The sequence below is a fragment of the Penicillium argentinense genome (assembly GCF_028826775.1).
Source record: "Penicillium argentinense strain IBT 30761 chromosome Unknown utg000001l_segment0_segment0, whole genome shotgun sequence".
In the NCBI taxonomy this organism is placed as follows: Eukaryota; Fungi; Ascomycota; class Eurotiomycetes; order Eurotiales; family Aspergillaceae; genus Penicillium; species Penicillium argentinense.
In genome coordinates, this window is record NW_026622660.1 from 316,619 (window position 1) to 331,929 (window position 15,311).

The 15,311-nt window shown below is 50.5% G+C and overlaps 4 protein-coding genes across 4 annotated transcripts; 2 read left to right on the plus strand and 2 right to left on the minus strand.

Annotated features, from left to right (window-relative positions):
* Nucleotides 1–2,205: 2,205 nt before the first annotated feature.
* Nucleotides 2,206–3,349, plus strand: N7532_000088 (uncharacterized protein; the record flags this gene model as incomplete). The annotated part of the gene is made up of 4 exons (XM_056612592.1): nucleotides 2,206–2,291; nucleotides 2,782–2,989; nucleotides 3,041–3,242; nucleotides 3,288–3,349. 4 exons carry the CDS (start codon nucleotides 2,206–2,208, stop codon nucleotides 3,347–3,349), a joined length of 558 nt encoding a protein of 185 aa, XP_056479816.1.
* Nucleotides 3,350–8,134: 4,785 nt separating this feature from the next.
* On the minus strand, nucleotides 8,135–9,538 carry N7532_000089 (FAD-dependent oxidoreductase; the record flags this gene model as incomplete). Its single annotated transcript, XM_056612593.1, has 6 exons — nucleotides 8,135–8,309; nucleotides 8,356–8,431; nucleotides 8,488–8,787; nucleotides 8,840–9,122; nucleotides 9,180–9,265; nucleotides 9,340–9,538. 6 exons carry the CDS (start codon nucleotides 9,536–9,538, stop codon nucleotides 8,135–8,137), a joined length of 1,119 nt encoding a protein of 372 aa, XP_056479817.1.
* Nucleotides 9,539–10,679: 1,141 nt separating this feature from the next.
* N7532_000090 (uncharacterized protein) lies at nucleotides 10,680–11,645 on the minus strand (the record flags this gene model as incomplete). Its single annotated transcript, XM_056612594.1, has 2 exons — nucleotides 10,680–11,210; nucleotides 11,469–11,645. 2 exons carry the CDS (start codon nucleotides 11,643–11,645, stop codon nucleotides 10,680–10,682), a joined length of 708 nt encoding a protein of 235 aa, XP_056479818.1.
* Nucleotides 11,646–12,193: 548 nt separating this feature from the next.
* Nucleotides 12,194–13,820, plus strand: N7532_000091 (putative MFS transporter; the record flags this gene model as incomplete). Its single annotated transcript, XM_056612595.1, has 3 exons — nucleotides 12,194–12,376; nucleotides 12,493–12,601; nucleotides 12,661–13,820. The coding sequence occupies 3 exons, from the start codon at nucleotides 12,194–12,196 to the stop codon at nucleotides 13,818–13,820; spliced, it is 1,452 nt and encodes a 483-aa protein (XP_056479819.1).
* Nucleotides 13,821–15,311: the final 1,491 nt, after the last annotated feature.

Sequence of the window (15,311 nt, forward strand, 5' to 3'; positions counted from 1 at the left end):
GCACACAACGAGACCGACGGAGAACTTGGGCTCATACGCTGTCGAGGGTTTACCTTTTCTCGTGAAAGCCAGGATTGAGAAAGTGAAAATTCAAGATTACCTTGCAGATTTCGATGTTTCTACTGTGATCTGGAAGACGTCCTCCCCGTGGCACGCCTTTGACAGAGGTGGAACTTGCTTTCCTACCCCCGTGGCTGTTGCTAGGACAGTACATCTGGGTCCGCATGTATGCTGAAAGGAACCAATATCCTATATAATGCAGTACATGCTCCTTGATGGCTCAGTATGCGTGGGTGACACAATATGAGTTCCACCCTCTTCACACAACGAGCTACGGCCGGATATGGGCAACACTGAACTATGATTACAAGGTGGAAACCAACCGCCAGAAGAGAAAGACAACTCTCTCCAAAAGTGTACAGCGCGTACCAAGCGAGTCAGTCATCAGCCATTCATGAAAGATCAAGCGGGACTGGCAAAGCTGCCCGGATCCGGTCTAGGATCTTCGTCTCACAGGCCTTTATCACCTTAAAGAGGTTGGTGCGACTGTCCAAATGCTTTTTTTACTTTTCCGAGTCACATTTCACATACGTGCTCCTCTTCTCATGTATTCTGAAGCAATCCAGAAGCGGACTGCAGGGTACGAGAACAAGCTCCCTGTATTTCCTTTCCTCTGGGGTTGGCCCTGACGGAAGAATACTGCATTGTGAAAATCACACGAACCAAATAGATCACATTCTCTACTACTGCCCTGCTGGATTTAAAGATGACCGCGCTGACCTGGTAACTGTACCAAGGTCGAGCCCGTCCATTACTCTCGGCGTGAGGTGTTCGCACAACTTTAACTTGCTGGCACACGCCATCTAAGGGTACCCACCACTTGTCATTCTGCACGCTTTGTGGGGTGCGCGATGGCATATTCGAAGCGTGTCCACCCTGGTGGACCATGACACCTCGCTTCGGTGTTAAGTCTTCGCAAAGAAGCGCCGAGGTGGACATTTGAAAGTGCGGTTTGACAGGGGTAGCTGAGGTTCTGTATGGGTTCAAGTGGGCGCGGACAGAAATCGCAACAACCCTACCATTCCGCTCTGCGCTGGTACCCTGACCCGCAACGGCCAATATGAGAGACACTCCTGGGCAACCCCTAATCCCACATCACAAACAGTCTAGGCTTCATGTGATACCCTATTCAGGCAGACATGGCGGTCCCCATAACAGATCAGCGGATGGAACTAAAAGCTACTCACCTTAAGATAGAGGAATGACATGTCCTAGTCGAAGGGGCAAGATCGGTTTTTGTTGCATCGATTCTGTCAATAAGGATCCGGATTGCTCGTGAAATCAACAACTGCTGCCTTTCTCTGGAAAATGCAGCGAAAGAAATTAAGGTCTTTCCTCCGTGTGGAATAGCTGATGTGGCGGGCAGGAGGCCCTGATCGTGGACGTCGGCTAGTGGAGAAGAGGGAAGTGATCCGTCACATCTCTGTCTCAAAAACGCCTTTCACTGGCAATCTTAGACTGCTGCTACTTTCGATAATAGCGTCGCACATTCACAGGTCGGAACTGGACTCTCACCTAACCCACTCCATGCCGGACGAGAAGCAGAATCACGTCATGTCAAGCCGTGAAGATTCACCAGTTCTTGGAGTGCTGCTTTGCGAATGACGAACATTGAAAGGGCCCTAAGGGGAATACGAAGATATAAGCCAAGCAGCTGGCTACAGCATCCTGCGGTGAGGGTCAGGCACTGAGGCCTAAACGAGATGCTAGATCGTCCTGTTGCCAGCTCAGAATATAAGCCCCTTTACCTGGAGCTGAAACGAAATACCGAGAGGATATTTTAAAGAAACCGAATCTCGAACAGCGGCATTTGTGGTGTATGAGAAACCTACTATATTCCTTCTGCTCCGACTGCCAGATCATGTCATGACGCAATTTAGTCAAGATGGCAGGAAAAAGAGGCTTTATTCAGGTTAACTACCTTTTTGGTGTGTGTCCAATGATCTCTTGGCCGCACATTCGGCGTAATTGGAAGACCGTGGTGTCTGAATTCGGCCGGCTTGTGAGCAAAATTATCCATCAGCAGACATGGCTCCACGTGATCCTGCCGTTTTGACAGGGCTCCTTAACAGTGCGAGTTGCGAGAAACGGCAACTTAAGATTCTGTCGTCTATTATTACCACCTAAGGGATCACTAAACACCGAATGATGTCTCGGGGGAGAAGATTGAACGATACGGCACTTATCCGGTTCCTCGTCGAACATTCAAATGCCGAAAGGAGCGAGGTTGGGTGCGTCAACGAATTATCGCAGGTTACACCACAGATTCCCGTTGGTCAAGAGTCATTTCAGAACTACAGCGAATCGAAAAGCTCGCTGACCGATGAATACCCCGATCCCATACGTCGTCGAAGAGGGCTTATTGTTCTCAATCCAGCAGGATTATGACGATCGTTGGCTATGCATACCATATAATATGGCGGAAGACATATTCCGTATGGTTCACGACGATTAGGGTCATCAAGGGCTTGATCGATGTTGGCACAAGCTGCGTGGCTTAGTTATCTACCACGGCTGGAGCAGGCTTAAGAAGTACGTCGCCATGTGCGATGAGTGCCTGTGGAACGGAGTGCGACGCCATCGCCCGTATGGTTCCTTACAGCCAATAATGTCACCACCAATCCCATTTCACACACCGACTTCGTCGTTGGCCTGCCGTTAACACCAGAGGGCTATGAGACTGTCGTCATGTGTACCTGTCGTAAGAGTGTGGTGGGATAGTGACGTCGCGCTCGAGGTACACTGGCCGCTCACGTCTACTGTGCGGTTTGGCATGGATAGCGATTGGAAAAGTCAATCCCCGACACGAATCGATGCGCGCGACATCACTATCCCACAACACTCTTACCGCGCAATCCCAGTGGCAGTTCGCGACAAGCTTCCTGACGATAGAGATTACCTGTTTGAGGTTGATCACGCATCTGAAGACGTCACGCGTGCTCAATTTCAAGCGTGCCTAGTCGACGCTAACTTCTCATAGGTGGACGCTTTTAACAGCTCAGACGGCGCCATCACCTTACGTCGACGCACGAGAGTGGGCAAGCTGCATGAGACTGAATTTCCGATGGCTTGTTATGTCCACTCGGAGGCCGGAACTAGCGCCGATGGAAAAGTTCGTTCAGAAGCAACAACCGAGCGACGTTCACCAGCCATCAAAGCCACGTCCTTCCCCGAGCACGATTGTTAGTCGGACCCGTTTGACGGTTCCATGGCTGTGCTGCTATCAGACGCTGTCCCTGAGCTTTCGTGCATGGCTGCTGCGGTGATGCTTGCTGCGTGTGGGAGGTGAACTGGGACGCTGTCGTTTGGGACGAGATCTGCGGCTGCCCAGGAAGCTGACGTTGTTGGTGACTTACTCCGGCGTACTGGCGTTGTTGGTTGAACCCTTGGCTGTAACCTTGACCGTAACCTTGGTTGCGTGTTTGACCGAATGGATATTGTCGTGCGTACGTTGACGTTGTGTCGTCGTATCTTCTATCCTGAATCTGAGTCGTCTTCCACTGTGGGCCAGTGGTAGGCTGATAGGCGTTAGCGATCGGATGTCGCTGATATCGCTGAACCTGTTGCATGTGGGGTCGCGCCCGGTTCGGAGGTCGCGATGCTTGGGACACGTTACGTCTAGCTGCAATTTTTGACCATTGCTGGTACCGAGAATCGAGTTGATCCATGAAGGCGGAGACCGTCATCGCATGCGTGGGTTCAGAGAGTCTGCTAGAGCAGCGCCCCACACGGCTCGCTCACAGCTATACCCCTCAAGTGTGACCAGGTGGACTTTTTTGGCATCAGTATTCTTCGATCGCTGTGCATTTGCCTGCGCCCGGTACGGGAGACTAAACAGGGGTAGATGTCGCTGGCTTGGCGATCACATTTCAAGAAATCAATCAAGTGGCCCTGGTTGATTGCCTGATCAATGTTTGATGTACACACAGCCTCAGCCTGGAATACCGGCTGTTCAGGGATGATTTCCTGTAGCAGGCGATGATCGGAAGGATTCTCGGCGGAACCATGAGTGGCAGTTGTGATCGATCATCAAAAAACCCTTATCGCCTGCCTCAGCTTCATGTGAATCATTTTCCAGCGTTCCAATTCGGGCGTCTGGCCTGATGAAGTGGCTCTGACGGCGTACCTAGAATGACACTACGTGAAATTCTTTCGGGGTCCGGCTAGCCCAGGCGAGTCCAATTGCCGGAACCACTGTACTCACAAGTCAGGATTACAGTCCTGGTAATGAGGTTCCTAAATAATGGGTTCATTGTCAGAGTGACAAAACTTCTGCTCAACAAATTCGCAATGACGCTTCGCATGTGTACTCTTTCGTACACGGGCCATGCGGCCGTTGTCTCAAGGTGGGTAAGCATGATCAACAGAACCACCCCTTTATGCCCCCGGAGTCAATTGAACACTCAGGCGCGTTTTAGCACTCAGGCGCGTTTTAGCACTCAGGCGCGAGGAGCGACCAGACTGCAAAGGAGACCAGTGATATCCAATAATTCTCCATGGATTGGTAAATCTATGGCAGCTCTATTCCAGCATTCCTAAGCAATTGCTGGGGAACATTCGTTCCTTATATTTGCATCGTGCCGTCCTCGCTGTCATTGCTGGTACCACTCGTGATATATCAATCAAACGAGTTCAGCAGAATCAACATCTTCAGGTCGCTCTCGTGAGAGAATTGTCGACCCATTGCAATGGTCACTGGATCCCAAAAGCCTGTGACCGGCCCCGACGGCGACACGTCATGAGCATGCGTATCTGGATGTCATGGTGAACCGCAATGATGCGAGATGTCCTGCGTTTCTTGCGCTCTAAGAGGTAAGAAAGGGCTATTCTTTGCGCAATGAACAAGAGCTCGAAATCCGTCTTGGCCGCGAAAAATCGAGTGAGATCCCGACCGCTTTGACTGAGCCAAAAAGTCAGGAACATCTGTTCAATGCTTGCCGTGATTAGGAGCCCGTCTGCCGACATCCTGGTGATGATTACACTGAGCCAAGAGGTTTACTATACACTGCACGTGATACGGGTCTGGCCTACCTACCGAAGCCCTGAAACCTTTTCACAGTCAACCTGGTGAACTTAGTTACCATACCAATGAGGTTTCCGCATAATTTCAATACGAGATACCTCGAAGCCGATGCAGGGATATATATCGCAAGCACCCTCGACCAGGTCCGCTTGATTTGACGAGAAAGACAGAGCTCTTGATCTGGTACGCGGCTTGTCTGTCTGCAATCACCTAGGTAAACACTATCCTCTCCTCACGGAAAACAAGATGCATCCCAGAGGTGATGAGCTCTCTAAGCTCGAATGCCCATAGAAGGCACATCTCCGCCGGTAAGGTCTACTTCAAACAGTTGACCTTTCTCATCTCTCTGGACCCGAGCTGAAGCGTCGATGCAACTCGTACACTGTACCTGGGACAATGGTGCTTTGAAAGTCTCCTTCATTATCATGGGGTGGGTCATTGGACGCCAGACACGTACTTGGACCGCTGTGGGTGGTAAATCCACGAAGGGATATAGAACAAGACTCTATCACCTTTTTCAGAACCCACTGGTGTTGAAACAACTACACCGAACGTCATATTTCCTTTTTTTGTGCTCCGTACCCGCTGATGAGGACTCGGCGAAATCGCTCAGTCTTTGCTTGCTGTGACGAATTTCACGTCGCACTGAAACAACTGTGGTAGGAAGTTATGTCCGCCCTCCTATCATGGTATTGTCAATACCGTCTATCGCTGGTAATTCCATTTGGCAGAAAATCGAAAGCTTTTTCAGTCATAAGGCGTCAGCTCTCTTCACAGGCACCTCGTGGCTTCTCAAATCGGTTTTAGTATGCGCAATAGCGAAGGAATTTTTCTTGTCCGGCCACTGAGTTAGCTTTGGATCCCAGTCAAGCTGTGGGTGTGGAGTGACAATTTTGATGCCCGGATACGTTGTAACGTTCAAATGCAGTTCGAAATTTGTTGCTGGTATGGATGTGGATGAACTCGGCGATTCCTGCTAGTCGGCACACGCAAGATTTCCATGCGGTACATCCACAGCCTATTCGTTGGTTTTATAGAGAAAGCCTATTCCCTCATCGGGGGTGGGAGTCTAATAGAATTCCTGGATCCAGATTGTATAATTCGGTATCCGGATTCCTCTTCGAGGCACGCATAATTTCAACCATTCCTGTCGTGTGGGGCTTCTATTTCCTATGTTTGGGATGTTCAGAAAGCACTGCTCACTGCTAATTGGGAAACTTTATATCCCGAACAGAGAGCGAATAGTCATCCGCCATTGCGGGTCTTTTCATAGGATGGCCATTATTTCGAAGGGGATGAAAGAACTGTGTCTGATATCTCCTGCTTCTGATTTCCTCGAAGCCAAGTGCATTCGAGGGCCCGGTTCGAAATGTGGGTCGGCTCCGTTGATCGAAGAAGAGGTTGAAGGAGATCTATAGGACCTAATTCAGGAGTTCGTGGCAATATTGAACGCCAAAATCCACTTGGAAGAAAAGGTCAAGGAATCAGAACTTAACCCAAGGGATGTCAATTTGACTGTGTCGGAAGCACGACGATACTACTCGGCAGGCCAGAAGAGAGCAACAATCCGTCAGTGTTCGTTGACCTAACACGTCGGTTCGCTTGACTATTATTCGCCGTTGCCGACTACACCTTTCGCTTCACGCTCTATCAAATCATCAAGGGCGATCGTATCTTCCAATGCGCGCAGGCTGTGAGGGCGGCATTGGCAATGATTATTACCCATATGGATTGAGTTTTACATTACAAGCGGTACATATCGGCTCTATTCCCATTCTTGTGATAGCCTGGCATGACTTGGTGTCGGGACATAACATCCCTTTCTTGGTGTACGCATTCTTGCGGCTCCGGTGTTGTGACCGCCAATTGTCCGTGCATGGGATTAAGGGGTATCTTGGAACCTGACCTGGGAACATATCTACATCTATCTACATCTATCAACAAGAATCAATTGACTTTGCTTTGGAGCATACACACTGTCCACTTAACTGTGTACACAGTACCTAGCTGGTGATACCAACACTTGGAATCGGATGGCAATTTTTGATCCTACTCGACCGAACGCTGAAACGGCTTGAGTTCGCTATGCCCAAGAACTATCGTATCTCCCGGCCTACAGGGGGTACTATGTCTTCCAGGATGAAGACTCAAGTTCGATCTCAGCTCGGTTGTTGAACAACTATTGGGACATGATTTGCGGACCCACATCAGAGCAGGGTCACCTTGTTACAAGTGGCTGATAGAACTCATCCACCTTGCAAGTCGCATCTGTTCCGGTACAAATTTCAAGCAACGCCCATTCTCCCTGATTCCTTCTTGAGTTGAAAATGCAAACATGTGTGATATGAAGCCCGACCAGGAGCACCGTCATGCGCATTCTCAACATGTTGATGTATAGCTGTCGGGATTCCTTACACTGGCTTAATCCTTAACCCAAAGGAAAGTCAACACAGTCCAAGTAGGTTTAATGGACGACCTTCCTTTCTATGATGCGTACTATCACTTGACTGTCGTCTAGTTAGCGCTTTTCGCATATACTGTCCAGTTTAAAGGGGGAGGTCAAGTCATGGCCGAGATCCCCGTGAGGACATGGATACCGATCGCCTCTTCCTCGACTATTTTCAGTTGAGTTGACGAATGTATTCTGCCAATTCTGATGCTCTAACAACGCTTTCTTTTATGACCTATTTTTTGTACCGTCAGATTTCCTCTGCGCTAGGGGGGAAGTGCCCCAGTTGTTTTGAGCCTACGTAGTCCGCTTATCCTTCTTATCTGTCATGTGCGCATTCCTCTCTAACAGGTTTCTCCGAGTCAGAGCCATACTGTACCCACGACTACCCTTGCTTTTTCCATGTCATACAATTACATCGCATTCATTGGTCACCTACCTCATTAACTTCAGACCACCGCCGCCCTTACACTCTCTCCCCATCATATGATAGCATATGTTCACACCCAACTCTATATATCACAATTCTATCGCCAGTACAGCATCTCTACGAGGCGAGATCACATAACAAGCACACGCCATCACGTACGAGCATCGATTCATCAAGAATCCTCCCTCAAAACCCTCGCCTGCACAAGCGGACTCCCCTCAATCCTCCCAAAATCATGCGCATCCAAACAAGCCTGCCTCGACGCCAGGAAACTCGGCTCGACGCGCTTAAAGATCTCCTTTTCATACTTCTCCAACGAAGTAGCCAACACCTCGGAGTCGAAGCAACTGCCTAATTAGTACGCGTCACCATTTCAGCCTGGCCGTCACGTACCTCTCATTCCGGAAATCAACATTCTTCACTAAATCCAACACATCAACGATGGCGTTATTCGCTCCTTCGCCGCGGACTATATGTCCAGAGTCAGTAAGTACATTACGAGTACTGTGTTGAGGAAGGACATACACATCGTCATAGTATGTGCAGCATCACCCATAAGCGTAACCCTGGGATGCAAATTCGGTCGTCCAGGAGCGAACATCCAATCCTCAATGCGAATCGATCGCGCCTCTGCATCAGGTGGTAACTTGTGCACGAGTGACCGAAACGGCTCAGACCAATTCTCCGAAAGACTCTTCATGAGCGCGATGCGATCGACGTTCTCTTTCGGCACGGCAATGCCCTTGCTATCGGCCCAGGATATGATGATCTGCACGTGGTATCGGTCGCGACTGCTTTCGTTGAAGTTGGAGGGTGTATCGAGGACTAGTAGCAGTGTTAGTACTGAGAGGCTGAGCGAGATGGTGGTCGAACACACAACTAAAGAAAAGAAAAACATCCGTCTCAGGATGCGATCCCTGGAATATGAACGGGTCGATGTTTTGCACGCCACCCATTTCTTCTGCGGAATATAACGTTGAAGCACCGAGCAGCTGCACAGGTAATGGGTTCATTTTCGCATCGGGATACAAAATTGATCGCGCAACAGACCGTGCCCCGTCGCACGCGACCAGCAGCTCACCGATATACTTTTCCCCATCCTCAAAGACCGCCGTGACACCCTTCTCGTCTGACCAAATCTCGCGTAACGTCTTATTCCACTGCCATATCAATCAGCACCCACCTCCTGATTCCGGACAATCCAATCGTTGTTATACCTTAACATCCAACCCCGTGGTAAGCAGTTCCCTCAACCTCCCCCGATTAACCCGTATCCTCTCCTCAGCCGGGACATCAAACAACGCTCGTCCGGAACTTAGATCAAAAAACTGGAACCGCCCCGTATCACCGCGCGCCGCCGCATCCTTATTCACGAACGTCTCGGGGAACCGATCGACGATCTCGGCGGGGAGAAGGGTGCGGAGTGCAGGAGTGCCCAGTGCAGTGTCAGTCCCCAGCCGCCGGTTCGAGCGTCGAGGGCGGAGTCACGGTCGAAGATCTTGAATGGGATGCTCTGCGAATGGAGGTACTGGGCGAGGATTAGGCCTGAGATGCCTGCGCCGATTATTAGAATCATAGCCGTTGATGAGTGACGATACTGTCAGAGATGCCTAGGGTTGGTATGGACGAGACTTTGTGGACGAGGGGGATCTGCGTCGCACCAAATCAGAAGGATCAGACGTACAGTAGGCTATGTGTATGCCTGATTTGATGCATGCGACACTAGATGAGACTAGATTAGACCAGTCCGAATATATTAATCAGATGCGGGAATTTTAGCAGCGCTTTGTGTGGCTGAAAGGGGATATCAGCTTACACTTTCAAAGTTCCTGACAATCCAATTTCCATCACTACGCATTTCCAAGGACCACACCATCGTAAATCGCGTAGAGAACTCAGTCGCATCTTAACCGCATGCAAATACCAAACTGATCAGATCGCATTCCCAATCCGCTCACCCACCCGGACTCCGGCGACACGCGACCCACGATCGGCGTGGGCGTGACTTAATCCCTGTCCCTCGCATCGATTCGTCGCGAGCCAAAGGATGGCGCATTAGCTTCTATTGCGGGTCGGGGTCAGAAGTGTTAAGTGGTCGATCTCGCTACTAGCGTGGCGTAGTGTTTACTAGCGCAGATGGGGCCGAGTGTAGCCAGAAGCCCGAGCCGAACAGAGTGGATTGAGTTTATCGGGCGCGGTCTCTTCAGTCTAGCGTGAAGTATATACCCTTGTACACGCAGAAGCTAGGAATGATTGGAAATGATGAATGTGGATGCGGCCATCCTCACATTGATATCTTCCATACATTAGTCCGTCTAGGCTCATGCATCCCACCCAAAAGAGGAAAATCCCGTATGAAGTCGCATGTCTCCCCTGAGCCACTGCAAAACAATATATCGCGCTTGATCCTCCAGGATCACCTCAACCAAGGGTATCTCTCGAAACACGATATTCCACCGTCATCGCAATCCCACCCAGCTCTGGCTCGCGACTCGCAAGAATAAGCTCCTCGCTCGGCGTGCGTTTGGGGGCCGATGCTTGACTCTGTGCCTGCGACCGGGTCTCTTTCCATGTTTCCATCGCGTAGCTCCTCCCGTTGCTGTTGTAGTATTTTCTTCCGCTGGTTGAGCGGAAGTCGCGGACGTAGCCTTTCAGAAGGGGGCGAGGTAGGGGATGCACGTTACGATGTTCTAACGACAGGCAAGTTAGCACAGCACTCACAAAATCGAAGGAAGCAAGAAGTGACGGGTCCATACGCCAACATTAAACTCAATCGTCCCCCAAAGAACCAACATCGTCGAATTTCCATCCCCAAACGCAACGCGATGGATCTGTGTTAGGCGAAGGATCGAGCAGATAGTTGTGAACAATCCCAGGAGGAAAAGACAAACAACGCCTGCTTTTTGTGCGGGTTTGATATTCAGTTTCAGGAGTAGCGGGATCGGTAGGAAGATAACCACCACGTCACAGATGATGGTGAAGATCGCGAGGCCGTAGAATGTCGCGCCGACCGGTAGGCACGAGCCCGGTTCAGTGGGATGCCACGCTTTGTGGACGGGTGTACAGTTGAAGATGAGAATCAGGGCGCCGACGATGTGTCCGATTGTACAGAGGACAATAACCACCCATATTAGGATCCGGTAGCGGCTCTTAGATGTACCTTCCAGCAGGCGCAGGTAGCTTAGACAGAGTGAAGCTTTGAAGCCCGCGATGCCGATTTGGTAGAAGGGGCGACCGGCGTAGTTTAGCTGTTATCGTCAGTCGCTGCTAGAGTTCGATGGCAGGGACATAACATACCTTTGTATACGTATCGAGGTTCAGCTTAGGACGCAACTTTAGCGGAAGGCCAAGTCCGTATCTCGATTCTGCGATTTTCAGCATTTCACTCGCCCAGCAAGATCCGGGGTACTCACGGGATATACAAAGGGCACTGTAAACAACACTAAATATCTGGAACTGTCAGTACCCTCGCCAACTTCATAGTGCTTTGCCGCGCGAGTACTCACCATGCTAACAACCATAACCCAATCCGCCGCACCCAGCCGACTCGCCTGCGCCCGCATAAACAACCTCAGCCCAACGGTAACAACCATCAACACCGTCAGACTCAAACAAACCCCCAGCACAACGGGGTACTGCGACGCAGCCTCAACGTTGGGACTGGCATTGTAAACCCATCCCATGGCGAAGATGCGAAGAAGCAATCCAAACCGATCCACGTGGAGGGAATGCCAGTGTAATAACACGCGGCGTGATGTCGGAATGCACCGTAACAAATTCCTTTGCCCCTTGCGCCGATCCACCAACCCCCGAAGGAAGAACCGAGAATCGATTTCACACAGGCCTGAGATGAGTTTGAACTCTACCTCGACGAGAAGAGACCCCACAGCTTTCACGAATCTCGAATCCTTCGTCGCGATCGGGCGCTCTCGCCGATCCGTTTCACCCCACCCGGTCGCACTGTCACACCCTGAGCCAACCAGGCAAGGTGCACGTACCGTGCATTAGCCTGTTTCTGTTTACATGAGTGTCAATGCTAGCGTTGTACCCGTACTAGCACTGACAAAGTTAAGTACTTTCCGGAGATTGTAGGGGAAGGTACAAGTAGCGGAACTCAGACCTGCAACCCCATTTTAAATCTTCTCGCCACAACCAGCCCATCCCAGTCTGCATTCAATCCAACAGCTCAACAGCTCCAAACTGTCTCGAAGGAAGTCTCGTGCTGTGCGCGATGGGCGAGAAACCACCCGTCCAAGCGGACACCAACGAGGACGCGGTAGCGTACCTAGCCACAGCGCATGAGTCGGAAGTTTCCGTCGATCTGAAGGCGTTGAGACGAAAGATCGATTGCCGATTACTGCCGTTTATGTTCTGCTGCTATGTTCTGCAGTTCCTCGATAAGGTCATGTTGAATGTAAGTCACCATTACTTCAGATCTGATCTGTCCGACGTCGATCAGGTCAGATCTGGTCAGCAGCATGCAGACCAACGCTTTTCACATCATGGCTAACCATGTATGATCGAGATCAGTACGCAGCAGTGATGGGCATAAAAACCCACCTCAACTTACGAGGCAACGAATTCTCCAACACAGCATCCTGGTTCTTCATTGCCTACCTGATCGCGGAAGTTCCAAACGGTATGACCATTGCTTCCCCCTGAATATCAACACAAAACACACCACTAATTCATCCTCAGTCTACCTGCTCCAAAAAATACCCGCCGCAAAATGGCTCGGCATCAACGTCTTCCTGTGGGGCGTCGCAGCCGCCGCCTCAGCGGGGGCTAGGGACTACCCAACGCTACTGGTGTCGCGCATCTTCCTAGGCATATTCGAAGCAACCGTCGGGCCCAGCCTGATGCTGATATCAAGCCAATATTATACCAGGAGTGAACAAGCACCCCGCTTCACGTTCTGGTACATGGGGCTCGGCGTCGCGCAGATCCTGGGCGGGATCATTTCGTTCGGATTCCAGCACGTCACCGGCGCGAGTATGGAGGGCTGGCGGATAATGTTTCTTGTCCTGGGACTGATCACGGCCGTCGTTGGGGCGTTAACATTCATTTTCATCCCCGATACACCGATAAAGGCATCATGGCTCTCGTCGGCTGAGAAGGTCGCACTGCTACACCACGTCAGCGAGAACCAGACCGGCATCTGGAGTTCAGCTGTCAATCTGTCCCAGATAGCTGAAGCACTCCTCGACCCGCAGTTGTGGCTGCTGACACTCACGACAATCCTAATCTCCGTTTCCTCGGGTGTGGTAACAACCTACTCCTCCACTCTCATCGCAGGCTTCGGCTTCAGCGGCCCCATCTCTGCCCTCCTAAACACACCCTCCGGCCTAGTGAGCATCTTCTTCACATTGCTCGTCGGCATCGGTATCCGCAAAACCTCCAATAGATGGGCCTGGAACATCCTCTGCACGATACCAGGTATAATTGGCGGCGGACTAATGTCCTTCCTTCCGAAATCCAACACGGCGGGCGTGTTGATCGGAGTGTACCTCGTCAACGCGATCGTCGCGACACTGCCGATATTGTACCAGTGGACAATGGCCAACTGCGCGGGACACACGAAGAGGGCGTTTGCGAGTGCGCTTGTGGCCGGGTCGTTCTCTGTTGGCAATATTATTGGGCCGCAGACGTTTCAGGAGAGGGATGCGCCGGAGTATCGGCCTGCGAAGATTGCGGTGTTGGCGACGCAGGCTGCTGCCGCGGTACTTTCAGTTGTTTTGTTTGGGTATTATGTGCTTGTTAATCGCAGGCGCCAGGGGAAGGGAGAGGTTGTTGTTGAGGAGGTTAAATGGGCGGGTTTGACGGATAGGGAGAATTTGGCTTTTAGGTATGCTTATTAGTGAGATGTAAACATGTCGGTAGGGGGTCTTATACGTAATTCGAGCGATTGTAATCTTTACCTAATGTCGATGCACTCGTGTTGACGAGATGCGGATGTATATATAGCTGCAGTCAGAGTGCTGCCGACAGCGCCAAGGGTATACCACAAAAGAACAGGAAAGACAAAATGCAACCCACGCACCCATCCCCGGGATAATCTAATTCATTCAAGCTACCAAATATATGAACGGCCTTGTAAGTGGTAGTAGGGTGACGGGCAGGCATGAACGAAGTGCACAAGGCTTCATCCAACAGCCGTCCTCGCCGTTGAAGCAAGAAAAATTGTAGGCTTGACTCGTCCAGCATTGGTCTGTACGCTATTGTCCAACTATCGTTCTTCTCTATATAAAAAACCTGATAAAAGAGATACGCCCTGATAGGTGTCCCAGGGCAAGTGTATCACCATTGATCTCGAAACAGCCGGGCGGTGATTCGACAGGAAGCCAGAGAACTTTCTCACCATTCAATTTTATCCATTGGTCCCACTCAAAAATGATAGCTAGATTCATGTGAGGTTGATGAGGTATAGGAATGTCACTCCTGGATTGAATGTCAAGAATGCCAGCATTGGTGTGAGATGAATGTGCGGGGGAGGAGGATTCGACGAAGTTGCAGGTAGATCGTATCACATTGAAAGAACAGGCGTTTAAGCTCGTCGAAGGAACTTTGATTGTTATCTAGCAAGGCAGTCATAAATTCGAGCTTCCTCAGATGACTGAGCCACGAAGTAGTATGGGTTTTCTACTTACCAAATGTCCTGCTAGACTGGTTTGTGGCACGTTGAATAGTGTTACGGGCCGTTCGAAAGAAACAGATTCATTCGGTGCCTACAGGACGAGAATCCCGAAGATGAAGAAGGAAGGAGAAAGAAAGAACGTCCACCAGAAAAAGAGGGGTTAAGTCCCCAGCAAACGCGTTGTGCAAACGACCCAATATTATGCCTCAGGCATCCTTCCACGAGACGAGGCTATTCCCAGGTTCATCCGTCACAAAAAGGAAGAGAAGATTGCGATAAGAAAATGACCAAACAACGTGAGACGTACGAGCCAAAGAAAAAGGCAGGGTGCTGAACGAAAAGTTGGGACTCAGTATGAGGACAACAGTCTTGAGGCCTCGAAGTACACCCGAGTAAACGGCTCAAGTCAAACTGGAAATGCAATTAGAAGTGTGAAGAGGTGGCTGTATGGGAGGAACAATTTTAGTAGAGCCGTGGGCAGTAGAGTATGCCTTCTGTGTGTTCACACGGAGGCCTACTCACAATACGGCCGTGGACATGGTTGTACTTCAAGGATTTGCGGACCTTTGTGATGAACCGGACTGTTGAAAGGAACATATGTGTGAAAGGACCTACGTACGAGGAGCATGTGCAGGGCTGATCCCTGCCAGAGGAGGCCTAAGAGTTCCATACACATGAGAATAGGCGAGTCGACGAGATCATATGCCAATTGAAC